Consider the following 13,719-nt stretch of genomic DNA (forward strand, 5'->3'; position numbering starts at 1 on the left):
TTTTTTGATGCTAAACACAATTTTGATCAACTTAAACAAATTTTAAGTATTTAATCATCAAAATTATTATTTTTAAATAAAATCATAAATAATTTAATTATTTAAAAATTTTTTAAGTTGTAATAAATAATTTATGATTTTTTTATGATAAACACAACTTTGACCAACTTAAATAATTTTAAATTATTTAATTATCAAAATTATTTTTTAAATAAAATCATAAATAATTTTGTTATTTAAAAATTGTTTAAGTTGGAATAAATAATTTAATTATTTAAAAATTATTTAATTATTTCTCATAAATAATTTATGATTTTATTTAAAAAAATAATATTGATGATTAAATAATTACAAAATGTTTTAATTGGTCAAAATTGTGATCAAAATCTTTGACCGTTAAATATTAACGGAATTGTTGACGGAGGACCAATTGTGATCTGATTTGAAATGTCCAGGACCAAAAAATTCAAAAGATAAAGTTTAGGGCCAAAATGATAAAATGGACATATGTTCAGGACCAATTGTGGCCTTTACTCTTTATATTTTTCTACCTTTTCTTATATGTTTTGCTCTTTAGTTTTTTTTAATATTGTTGGCTTTTTCGACACCTAAGTTGTTTTTATGGTAATACACGTATATATCTTTAGTTCCTATCTCTTGTCCTTTAATTATTTTTTGTCATTACCTATCTTTCTCTTGCATCTTCTATTGTCATTGTGTAACTGTGCTTATGCGACACTAAAACTGAAAAATACCTAACAGAATAAATAGTGAAAATTCTTTGATTTCCCATAAAATAAAGGCATGGAAATTAATTTATCATAAAAAATAAAAAAAATACAGGTATGAAATTGAATTTTCAATAATGGAAATCTAGAGGGAAATATGGTGGCATAAATGTAGAGGGCTGGTTTGGGAAAAATGTGTGAAACAAACTGTCAAAAATAAGGTGGCATATATTTATGAATCCACATGAGATCCACAGTCCTACTTTTTGTAGACTATTTTATAGTATCTCACTTCTAAATTAATTATTTTAATAAAATTTAGAATAATATAGTATAATAAATTACTATAATATTTATTCAAAAATATTTTATATTTAAAAAAAATTAATATAGTATAATAAATTACTATAATATTTATTCAAAAATATTTACATTTAAAAAAATAATTAATAATGGTTCATTATCTATCTTTATGGTGGCTCAATTTTCTCATCTAAAATGTTTTACCAATCGAGTTACGCTTCATCGTCTGACAATATGAATCGTTCCTACAACATGCTCCCTGTGCCATTTCAGAATGTTTCACATCACTTAAGTAACTTTCCTTTTTGTTTAAAAATAACACAGCTAATATCTTTTCTCTTTCTTGAATCTTTCTCTTACTTTGCATTTTTCAACTTTATTTGCGTGCCTAAAAAAACTACTCAAATAATGTAAGTAGGACATAGGCAGTATATTTTGAAATTTAAATTTTGCACCCAATATTTTATAGCTATGACAAATACATCCAACTCATATTTCGGATGTCAAATAGTAGTATCTAATTGGGAACCCAATTAGATCGAAATATGAACAAATCAAATTGATAAAACAAATTAGACATACATAAAGTAGGCATCAAAGTTATGGATTTGATCCCCTAGCTACTTGTACATACATCTATGCAGCTAATTTTATTCCCACTGCTTTGTGTCTTAATACCATGGATCTCCTCTCACATTTCTGGCATTTTCTTTATTTCTATTGACATTTTAATAAATACCACCTGTCAAAATATCGAAAATCTAGAACATAAGCTCAAAGCATATGTGAAATTACAAATTAACGGAGTACATGTATTATCATTATTAATAGTATTATTAACAATTATATAAACAAGTATTATATGACTTAAGATTTGGAGTTCTTTTTATGTAATCTCATGGCCTCTTTGGTGACACACAAATAAAGTGATTTTTCAGAAGAGAATCGAATTGAAAAACTGCAAAGAAACTTATTCCTTGAAGACTAAGATCATGGACTAAAGGATGGTGCCCGAAATTTCCTTTTTCATTAGGACAAATGTGTGAAGATTTATGAGACGGACACGAAGGTGTCACTGCATGGATCATACGTACACACACGAGTATATATATAATAGATTACAAATGTAATTATGTAATAATAGAATCATAAAATTAGCAATTGGACCACAGAATCAAATCAGAAAACCACAACCCACATTAACCGTTTTTAAATTAGTTATTGGTATATAATGTTAATCATCCTTAGAAATTGAACAAGCATTACTCCTTTTAGTCGAAAAGGGACCGCAAACTCAAAATCATCTCCAATCAACATATGCCGCAGCACCATTGGAGCCCAAAACCACATATTACCCACTAATCCCACACACTAATCACCCTAGATTTCCACCATTAATTAATCAAGAAAAAACCCAAAATATCAATTTTCCTCAAAATTGTACTAGTAGTAATTGGGATGCATGCATAGGCATGGGGGAAAGAGTAAAGGGGCACTTGATTAGATTTTGTAAAGATTCAAGAATGTGATGATGATTTCTCCGACCACGGACACACGTGTTGGTGCGGCGGAGTACGATGAGAGGCGATCGGGGCGCCGCCGGTTGACACGTGTGACGGAAGACCAAAGGAGAATTGTTTTGCACAATTTAGTTGTGTGGTGGAGACCCTCATCACGTGGGAATGGACATGTTCACGTGCATTGGGTTGTAAATATTTTGTAGGAGCCACACCCACACCCTTTTTATTCATTTCATAAGACCAATAATCTTTCTAGGTTGGAACTTGAGCCCCTTGTTTGATCCACATGGGATAAATATCAAACAAATACTACTACAATAGCAATTAGTTAGGCTAAAATTCTTTCTAAAATGTACTTTCTGTATTCGCGATATAAACTTCTATTTTGCTATTTCGATGGGTCCTAATTAAAGTTCATGTATTCTTTTAAGTTTCTTTCTCGTTTCTTAAAACTCACAACGGACCAAAATAGGACTGCATATCACGAGCGTAGGGAGTATCAATCATAAATCATGAATTTAGTACGAGATATGTATAAATTTGTTAAATGTGTGTTTATCATAGTCCTAAATAATGAAAATGTGTGGTAGATTCAAAATCGTGGGATTAGTTTGAATCTCTTAGGAGACAAAAAATTCAATTTTCAAATCCATTTCATATATATACTTTATTCTACATTTCATGGATTGATAGAGTATATAAAGAGAGTGAGTGAAATATTATGATACATAATTTATGTGAGCACCGCTTTCATTTAAGTCTATGTTAATCTTATTTGTTGTATTTTATATATTTATTTTGATTATAATAGCTCAAATTTTTTATTGACATTGTTATTTTTACAAATTACATACCAATTAAAGTAAACTTGATTTTTATCAAACTAAATGTATAGAATAAAATAAATAATGTTATTACAGACTGAAAAAGAATAATGCTCACAAATAATATTGATTTTTATATATGGAGTATGTAAATATGGAATTGGGGGCAGGTGGACATGCATGCATATAATGGGATGCATATATTTGTATTATAGGTCAATCTTGAATGAATAATGTAAATAGTTAGCTAGAATCTGTGGAGTGGTTATATGTATGGCTAAATTTTGTGTGGCATTTTCCTCTTGGTTCCTTTGAAGGGAACTCATTTCATTAAATTAAGTTAGAACCAAAAATAAAAATAAATTTCCATCTAAACAGTTGTAAATGTTTCGTCCACAAAATTGGACCCACGTTTAATTTGGGAGCACATTAAAAAAACTGGCTTTTAGAGAGCATTGGAATGTTGGCTAAATATATGTTCATCCAACAAAAGAGATGCATTATAATTATTCATAGACCTTCACTATCCAATAGCCAAAATAATTCTTTACAATATGAAAAATTTTCATTTGAACCACACTCTGTATATATATAAAAACTCCATATAATTTTAACAATAAAATAAAATAAATCTAAAATCAAAATTCTGATATCGTTCATATGTTTTTAATTTTATGAATGTTACATTCAATTATTTATAGCTGAACTAATATTAATGGAATGATGGTGGTTCTAAATTGTGAAATTACCTGCCTATTAATTAGGCCAGTAACAGTTTTTGAATACAGTATATAGTATTTTTTCATCTTTTTCAGATGTTTTTTTACTAAAATTATTTAAATGACGTAAAATTTTCCAGCCAACTGATTTTTTTTAGGTTTAATCAAATGTACATTGTATGTAATTGGGTTTTTGAGGTATTTTATAGTGTTAAAATCGGTTTATAAAAATTAACTACTAATAAAGTGGAGTAATATACATTTACATACTAATCCCAAAATGTAGGATCGAGTTATATTTCCAACGTTTAATTTTAAAATGAAAATAAACTTTTTGAGATTTTTTACTTAGGGTTAACATAATTTTTTGTAACTTGACTTAAAATGTACCCATATATAAATGAAATACTATGTGATAGACGTAATGGAGTGAACATAACATAAAAAGGGTAGTGATAAACGTACATAATTGTACGTACATAATTGAACTTTTTTAACATTTTACATTGAAAATCATTTTATAAACATTAATTGATTTAAAATATGTTTCATACTAATCATTTTGCAACACTTCGAAAAATTTTTAAAATTTTTACTTAAATATTTGTATATTTAAGCAAAAAAATATTTTGATAGTAAATATTGTATAATTAATTCAAATCAAACTCGAAATCATGTTACAAATTCAACATAAAATTTCTATGTCCCTTCTTTCTTATTGCTACATATAATACAATAAATAACAAAACTAATTTTTAATTAAATTCACCTAATACAATAAATACTACTTACTAGTATTTGTGAAGATTAGACATATACCTAATATGACAAGAACATAGGTTGGGTGAGCATGGGAAGACACTTATCCACACAAATAATAGTATTAAAACACATATGCCTATCACTTAAATTAACCAATTTAATTTCAGCCTAATTAGGATTAATTGCCTTTGCAGCCTTTGGTTTTTTGCAGTTTTAGTGAAAACAAACCTAATGTATGCAACCTATATTTTCTTGCCCTTCCACTAAAGGGATAAGCCCAAAAAAAAAATTCTCTTTTCAACTTTTTAAACATTTTTGGTGGAGGAAAATTATTCAATTTAGGTCCATGATATAGGGCGCATCCATACATTTCACGTTGTAGGTCCATATAGATATTTCACAACTGCGTGACACTATTTTTCTTGTTAAAATAAAGAAAACAAAAATTCGACCTACATAAATTTATTACTATATCTCAAAAAATCCAACTTTTATTATAATTTTTAAATAATGGTTTAAAAAAAGGATTAAAACTCGGCATGGCATGGAACAAATTCAATACAGTATATCCTAGCAAAGATTAGGCAATAATTAAAATTAAATTAGAAATAAGATAAATAACCCTTTTATCAAGAATGTGATTAGGAAAAGAGTGAGATGATGGTTAATTGTTCATGCATTTGTGCCAAACTTTATTCAGTGATTTGGGACTAAATAATAATACTAGTAATATAAATGATGAAATAGCAACTTCACTTTGGAATTGAACGTGGAGGGTACAATGTGTATGGTTTCCTTATTGATGTTAGAATAGAGTCAAAATTGAGCAGACTAATAGTCAAATTTGACAAGCATATGTACTTACTCCACCAATTTAGATAATCAATTCTCGTGTAATTTTTCTTATATTTTATAATTGGGTGATGCTTTCATTCATAATTGATAATACTATTATATATAATCTCATATGCCAAAAATGTTATCTTAAAATATAATGGCAAACATTTGAGAGATAAAATAAGAATTTATAATTGATTAACTGTTAAAACATTATAAACAATCATTATCTGTTTTTATCTACTTAATAATGAATCGCTATTGATGCTGCGGCACATAAAAAGCAGTTGAAGAAGCTGTAAGAAATTTTCGATGAAACAAACGCATAGAATAGCAGACAGCAAGATAAGAGAAATTCAAAAAAGGGCGGTTGAACAAGTGCTTCGGAACTTGAACCCAATACATACGTACGTTGACCCATCGAGGTATAAAATATCACGAACTTTGAACAAATTCTAATTTATTTAATTTAATATTCGAACGACAATTCAAAAAATTTTGATTTTTCCAACTTTTCTCACGATGGATATCTCTAGCTAAATTGAAGCTAAGAAGACCTCTATCAGTTCCTCACACCTACCCATAGGCTATCGCACACCTGTCTTAGGTATCTATCAATTGTGGCTCGATGATTTTTCGGGCAAATGTGATGCTGAATTCGCGCACATGTGTAAAATTTTCATAATTTGGACAAATAATGGTGCTTATGTAACGTGTTGATATGGACAACCAAATACATCGTTTTGAGTTCAAGAAACTAAAATAAAAACAAGTTCGATCATGTTATTTTTTACCTCAACAAACAACTTCGTATGTATCATTGAACGTATTGTTCACGTAGACCTTTCTATCTATCAAATGAGCTTTAATTTCACTTAAATTAAGATATAGTGAATAAGAAAAATCAAAACTTCAGATACTCCTTACCATTCAAAATTTGAAAGTTACGGAACAAATCAAAATTGACACAAAATTCATGATTTTACGGGCAATTACCCGCTCTATTTATACCTTATAAACCTCATTTCTCATGCTTGTGGGAATTCCATCACCTTTTTTCTCCAATTCCACCATACACATTACACACGTTACAAACTCCATCCACACTTTTTTTTTTGGAGAAAAAAGTCAGATTAATCGTTGCTGCCACAGATGAAGGTAAATTATTCTCCTACTCAAGCTAGCAACAGTCACACAATCAATGCTACTCCTAATACACATTAACATGATAACATAATCTTCAACATTCAGATCTTCAGCTGGATTCGAAGCAAACGCAATGGCAACGAAGGCAGCAACACGAAGCCCAATCCACAACCAAAATCATGTTTGTTTTTCTCAAATAATTAATCCGACACCAATAGAGCTAAGAAGAAGATGAATTTTCGTGATGCAATTTCAATTTTGAAATGCATGCAGATGAGAAGAAGATGACCTGCAACGAAGAATTCTCCGATTGGCCGAACGCGCTGCTGGCGATCGGCACATTCGGAAACAACGCCAATCCGAAAAATTGCGAGCAAGTAGTTGAGAGTGATGAATCAACACTAGCGATGAATGATGAGGAGAATCTGTCGGCAGAGCACCTCCTAAACTTCCTGCGCGGCGGCGGCGATCGCCGTCTGGAAAGGCTGGGCAGCCTCGTGGAGAGAGGCGGAAAAGATATTAAGTCGGATAAGAGAAACAGAGGCATCGGAAAAAGGTCGTTGTCGTTTCTGCTGAAGAAGGCGCTCCTCTGCGGCGGCGGATTCACCGCGGCGCCTCCGATTATCAGAGATCCGCTTCCAGATCTGAAAATTGATCAATCGACAATGGAGAAGGTGACCGCTCGATTTCTAAATCAAATTCAAATTTGATGCATGAAATGAATGAATATTTATGGTGATTAAGTATTTAAATATGTTGCAGATATTAAGGGCTATGCTGCACAAGAAGATATACCCTCAAAGGCCAACAACTCCAAACAAATGCTTGGATATGGGTGAGGAGGAAGACACCACCACTCATGGAAGCAAATGGGATAAAACAGACTCTGAATGTAAGTAGAAATCGATAACGGTTTTTCGTGGGGAGAAACGTATTACCTACTGTTTACTAATGTTTTTGCAGATATTGTGCTGGAGATTTGACGATCTACTTTCAGTACAATTCTTATCTGGATTGGAGTTTGGGCATGTTTTTGCCATGGCTTGCCGTGGTGTCGAGTGCTGACACTCGACGACGGCTTGGATAAATCAGGTTTTAGCCATGGTTGGCACATCAGTACACATGTTATTCTTCAAGATTCTTGTTGAGATATCAAATTGATTGTAGATCGAAGAGCACATATATATGGATTTTACACATTGTCTTTATTCAGAATGTGTATAAATTTTAAATGTTCAAAGTTACTACTACATATTTTACATACACAAGCCGCATAAATGTGACCAAAATCAAGACCCACAACAGCGTTCTTATGAATATACAGCTAATCTTTTATAGTTGGTAGGATTCATCCAAACAAAACATTAACTCTGATAAAGTAAAATAGCTCTTCCAGATAGAGGATTCTGGATATATCAGAGATCGAACCTTCTAGCATTCTTGTTGAACATACATTCTCCTTCAATCGAAGAGAAGTTCGAAGGGAGAGGCTGTAGTTGACTATCTGACATTGTAAATGAAAGACGAAGGAAAAAGGAGGACGAACGGAAGCAGTAAAATTATTTCTACCATCCTTCTAATGCTCAACCCTTAAGAATTTTATTCAGAAAACCTTGCACAGGACCTCCCATCCCAGCCCCCACTGCTTCGGCCAAATATTTTACCTGCAGATTCGAAGTAAAAAAGCTTCAGATAACGATATTTGGATTGCTATATATATGTGTTCTTGCAGAAAGAGAAACAAAGAAGATGCAGTAAAAATCCGGAAATTAAAACCTGGTATGTACATGCGTTGTAACACATAAATGCAGTAAGGAAAATAGGCTTTTAAAAATTTATTCCAATAATTCCAGCCATGTTTTAGCATACAGGTGGGTTTCCAAAAAAGTTTCATTATAATTGTTGCATTTATTAATACCTGAATTACTAATTAATGGTTACAATGGTTCTGTTATGGATTATCTTATCTTGTCTAGCTATGTGTCTAATGTCTTGCAAAGTGTGAAAACAATTAGAAAAATAATAACTGATAGATCCCAGAACCAATCGACTAAGCAGGTAGCATTCAATTCTTCGAATCTGCTCCAATCATAACTTTCAAAGGACTTGATAGAAATCAGAGTTATGTAGAATAGGTTCTAGGCTCTCAAGTCAAAAAGAAAAATAACTAAAACGGTGGCAATAGTATAACTCGAATAAGGAACCGGTCCTCAACCAATGCATCAAGCATGTAGCTATTTGAGATGACCATTGGGATGCTCTAGCTCAATGAGCTGGCTTAACTATATTTCTATATATCTTACGCCTACATCTTGGAATGAGTACTTGCACCTTCTCGGCTGCATCATGGAATAAGTACTTGCCGAAAGTTAGATCAAATCAAATAATTTAATACAGTATATGGTTATATCCATTACTATTATTCAAGGAACATACATCATAGCTACTTTCTTTGCCTAAAGAGCAATTTCTGTCCTCCTCGGCTCCTCCCAACCTAGTTTAAGGGTGTTTATGCATGTATGCTGTTCAAAGCACTTCCTTTCTCCAAAATCAATAAAAAGATTATGCATTTCTAAGCTGGAGTTTTTTAATATGTTCAGAAATGGAAATTACAGTATGAATTTCATGTAGAAGCAAATGTTCCTAATCCTAACTTGCTTGAGCTCTTCGGAACTATTATTCCTCACACTTCAAATAAGATAAACATGCAAACGTAATATGCTAAACATTTGCGTAGACATGTTTAGTGAACCTAGATTCAGGGCCCATAAACTATTCAAAACCACAGTAATCTTTTAGGAAGATTTATAGCTCTAATAAGAAGTCGTTTCTACACACACACACACACACACACATACACAAGATGCCTAGTTTTCTGCTTTAAAACAAAATAGAGCAACAGAAAATTGAATAACTAAAAGGTTAGAATATGCACCTTTTCAAAGGAGTTTTACTATATATTCATATACATCTCTTCCTCTATCTAAAAGAAGCAGAGAAGAGCATATACTACACTAAATTGGAATAATCATACAACATACTGAGCATTCGCTAATGGGCACTAAGGACAGTTATTCTCGAGAGGTTGAAACTGTCAGTTGGTTTAGCATTGGAAACCATGTACTCAATGGGTGTCATTTAACGCTGCTGTATTTCACAAATTTGGGTAGGATGCAAAATCAAGTGAAAAGAGAGAAGGTTCCCAAAGAAATATGCAAAATACATCTTTGAATGATCAAACAACTCTGTTTCCAGAGCATTATGATTACCTCTTCAAGTGACTTTTTCAGGTCAAATGCATCTCTAACTCGATCATCCAAGAAAGCCCATGTGTCCTGAAAATCTGACAAAAGAAAGCGTGGCAAGTGAACAAGCCCTTCGCCGGAGATTAATGTAAACAATACTAGTTAATGCTCTATCCAACAATCTAGCAGGCCTAAACAACAATTTAAAGGATAAATTAATTGCATCACCACCATAATGTAACTACTGTTTTGACATGAAATCCTGAATGGGAAACACACAGGAAGCTTAAGATAAAATGATGCACGGAAAGGAATAACAGTCACACTATCATATAGAAAATTAGAGAATCAACTTTTTGAATGTTCTTGCGATGTTAAATACTATTCCCTCCGTCCCAAGATACTTGAGTCGTATTCCTTTTCAGGTCGTCCCAATGTAGTTGAGTCGTTTCCTTTTTGGCAAGAAACTTTGTTCTCTCTCCTACTTTACTCTCTCTTTCTCTCTTAGACTTTATTCCCTTTCCACTTTAACCTTGAAACATTAATTTCTTAAAATCCCGTGCCCAAAATAAACGTCTCAACTACCTTGGGATGGAGGGAGTACTATTTAGATGGACTACAAGAGTACTGATTTGGGAGAGAAAAGTCAGGTCAAGGGGTATTTGATGGGGCAGCAGCAGCAGCCTAAAACTGATATTGTTTGTTTATTACGCTAAAAGAGAATTCTATCAAGAGCTAAGACTACAGAACCTTTCCGCACTGACTTTAGTTGGGGGTTTGAAGCTGATGTGCCCATAATACCAAGGTCATTCTGAGATGGAACTGGACTGTTAGAATGGAAAAATACATAATATGGACTCTAACCTGGGGAATTATCTGTCAGCGTGTATAGTTCGGTTGTCGAATATATTCCACCAAGGACTGTGCGCTTCACATACCAATCTGTATCAGTGGCCTCATCACCAGCAGCATGCCAAATTTCATCAACAAGCATTGCCCTTTGCTTGAAGCTTGTAGAGATATTCAAAGGTTGCGCCTACAATTGAGCTCAGAGAAAGTATATGGTGAAAATGAATGAATAAGAGACTCACTAAAACAGTTACCTGTATGCCAAGTGCTTGATGCCACTTTGAGATGTAAGGTGCCTGCATCTCTAAGCGAAGTCTGACAAGCTTGGATACACGGTGGCTCGGAATCAAGCTCTTCAAATCCTCTTTTGTGTCAATAATATCAATTAACTTTTGCAGAGAATCATCCATGAAATACTGAACCAAACAAATCAGGATATAGGACATTAAGCATGATACGAGGCTGCTTACAAGTTACAAGTGGCACATGAGCTGAATTTTGATAATTAGAGAGGCGACAGTATACAGCAAATAAATAGCATACTCCCGTCATGGGGAAAAGATGAAATCCCTGTAAACTGGCCGTACAATGGAAATAGCAGACTGTACAGTTCAATTAGCATATAATGCAAACATTACTAATATACCACACGCTAAAAATTGTATCAGATAAAACGAAACGTGTTAAGAGAAGAATCTTTGACAATGTATATGCACAGCAATTGTCCAACTTAAAATAAGTCAATCAACATGATGTGGGTAGAACCTGGTTATGATTGACAAACACCATAACTGTTTGGAGCACCAATTAGTACATATTTTGAGTGAGGGGTTGCAAACTAATGAAAACACATACACACTCTTTGCTTTCCAGATATAAGATTCAATAGAAAGTCAAGAAAAGATGAGAAACAATTCAGTTTTCCAAGTTCCTAAATCAACAATTCATTCGTTGTCAATCAGTTAATTTGACTCCTTGAGGCAGGAAACATACTGGAATTAGAAAAGCAAAGGAAATGGCAATCAACCATTCTAGTTGGAGGTAATACAGGAAAAGCCCCAAAGAAAACTGGTGTAAAGATCAAAAGTTATACCTCAACAAGAGCAGCTTCCTTTCGAGGAAAAGATCCTACAATAGAAGGAGAGACACCAACCTCCTTCGCTCCAGCAACCATTGCAGATTCTGTCCATCCTAATCTAATCTGCTCCATAAAATTACACAATTATCCCAAACCAAGAGTAAGTCACCTTCACTAGAATATGCGCATACATATGTCAGACACACGTGCCTATTAACAATCGGCAACAATTAATCACAGAAACGGAGGGAAAATACAATACTAACAAAATTGAGAATAAGTTTTCTGTTTTCCCCCGATTAAATTATCATGCAGCAAAATGAATAATGATAATCAATCACCAGGACAATGCACACAAACAAAACCAAAAGCAAAATTGCATAGAATGCAATTACGCAATATTTGAAGAGAGGGAGGGGGAGACCGTACAACGTGGCCGAGCGAGGCCTGAAGAACGCGAGCCTGCTCTTCCTGCCAGTGAGATTTGGGGCTGGCCGTGGCTCTAGGGTTCCGCCGTTGATCTGTTGACGGCGACGAATTGAAAGCAGCGGAGTTATCAGGCCTGTGATTATGAGCGTTATCGGCCGCGCCAGCTGAAAACGCCGCTCGTTGTGCGATTGGGGCTGAGAAAGGAGAAGGAGAGGCTAATCGGAGAGTGCGGCAGCAGATCGCCGCCGGCAACAACCGCCTCGCCGCGGATCGGTACATTGAGTTAGTAGTGGAATTTAGTAGTGCCACGTATGCACTGCAATTCAAGTCCGCGGTTACAAAAAAAAAAGGAAGTGAAGCAATTGCATTTGTCACGAATATTAATATATACTACTCCTAATGATCCTATTTTTATGATATTAGTATAATTTGTTAAAAATAGAATTGAATAATAGACGATTAAGTATAGGTCTTCTTATATCGATGATGGTCGGTGTTTGCATATAAATAATGAGTATGAAACTTTGAAACATATTCTCTTTGATTGTAAAGTTTTAAGTGACATTTGGTATTAATGTTGTGAGCATTGAAATATCTCATTTTCATATTCCTAAGGAATTGATAACGTGTTTATCTCTTCAATTGACATTTTTTTTTTGTTTTTTTACTAGTAACTTTGAATTTCTTTGTTTTATATCTTCGTTTGGTTAATCTTGAATATTCTAAATAAGGTTATATTTAAGCATTTGAGTCGAATTGAGAGTTTGAAAAAAAAGTCCTTATTTCATGGCTTCATATATAAGTCGAATTGAGAGTTTGAAAAAAAGTCTTATTTCATGGCTTCATATATAGAGTACAAGTGTGCTTGAACCCTTATCCCAACAAATCCGATATAAGTTGGTGCTCGAACCCTTCTTCTAGCGAAATGATACTTCGCACCGTTGACAGCACTGTATCAAATATTATTTTATGGGAAAAATATGAGTATAACCATATGACATGTGAAATATTTGATGCATGCATGAAAAAATGCAAAACAACTATCTCACCTAATAAAATCACGAGCAAATCCATGAGCCATTGTTGGATACAATGCGGCTGCTGCTTAGAGTGTGTGATGAACAGAAAGAAGAAACCTATTGAGGTGATGTTGTGTGTACAACACCACTCCCCAATTTATAGAAGCCAACTATGCCTACCTTTATTGAATGCATGACCAATGAAGTTGGTGTGAATTAAATTTTATAGATATCCATCACAATCATAATAAATATTGCGT

General features: G+C 33.2%; 2 protein-coding genes across 2 annotated transcripts; one reads left to right on the forward strand and one right to left on the reverse strand.

Annotated features, from left to right (window-relative positions):
- The first annotated feature begins 6,716 nt into the window (after positions 1-6,716).
- On the forward strand, positions 6,717-8,089 carry LOC121796244 (protein NEGATIVE GRAVITROPIC RESPONSE OF ROOTS-like). Its single transcript, XM_042195036.1, has 5 exons — positions 6,717-6,851; positions 6,945-7,020; positions 7,113-7,513; positions 7,602-7,731; positions 7,803-8,089. The coding sequence occupies exons 1-5, from the start codon at positions 6,846-6,848 to the stop codon at positions 7,820-7,822; spliced, it is 633 nt and encodes a 210-aa protein (XP_042050970.1). The 5' UTR covers positions 6,717-6,845; the 3' UTR covers positions 7,823-8,089.
- On the reverse strand, positions 8,044-12,808 carry LOC121796242 (ubiquinone biosynthesis protein COQ9, mitochondrial-like). Its single transcript, XM_042195035.1, has 6 exons — positions 12,441-12,808; positions 12,027-12,134; positions 11,188-11,349; positions 10,949-11,120; positions 10,109-10,182; positions 8,044-8,503 (listed from the first exon to the last, which is right to left on the reverse strand). The coding sequence occupies exons 1-6, from the start codon at positions 12,717-12,719 to the stop codon at positions 8,423-8,425; spliced, it is 876 nt and encodes a 291-aa protein (XP_042050969.1). The 5' UTR covers positions 12,720-12,808; the 3' UTR covers positions 8,044-8,422.
- Positions 12,809-13,719: the final 911 nt, after the last annotated feature.

This window comes from Salvia splendens, chromosome 3 (assembly GCF_004379255.2).
Source record: "Salvia splendens isolate huo1 chromosome 3, SspV2, whole genome shotgun sequence".
In the NCBI taxonomy this organism is placed as follows: domain Eukaryota; kingdom Viridiplantae; phylum Streptophyta; class Magnoliopsida; order Lamiales; family Lamiaceae; genus Salvia; species Salvia splendens.

Coding starts and splice junctions, on each gene's coding strand:
- LOC121796244 (XM_042195036.1), top strand. Junction 7,021..7,112: donor CAATCCACAACCAAAATCAT/GTTTGTTTTTCT, acceptor AAATGCATGCAG/ATGAGAAGAAGATGACCTGC. Junction 7,732..7,802: donor GGATAAAACAGACTCTGAAT/GTAAGTAGAAAT, acceptor ATGTTTTTGCAG/ATATTGTGCTGGAGATTTGA.
- LOC121796242 (XM_042195035.1), bottom strand. CDS start 12,719: ATGTACCGATCCGCGGCGAGGCGGTTGTTGCCGGCGGCGATCTGCTGC. Junction 12,135..12,440: donor AGGCCTCGCTCGGCCACGTT/GTACGGTCTCCC, acceptor TTTATGGAGCAG/ATTAGATTAGGATGGACAGA. Junction 11,121..11,187: donor ATCAAGCACTTGGCATACAG/GTAACTGTTTTA, acceptor GCTCAATTGTAG/GCGCAACCTTTGAATATCTC.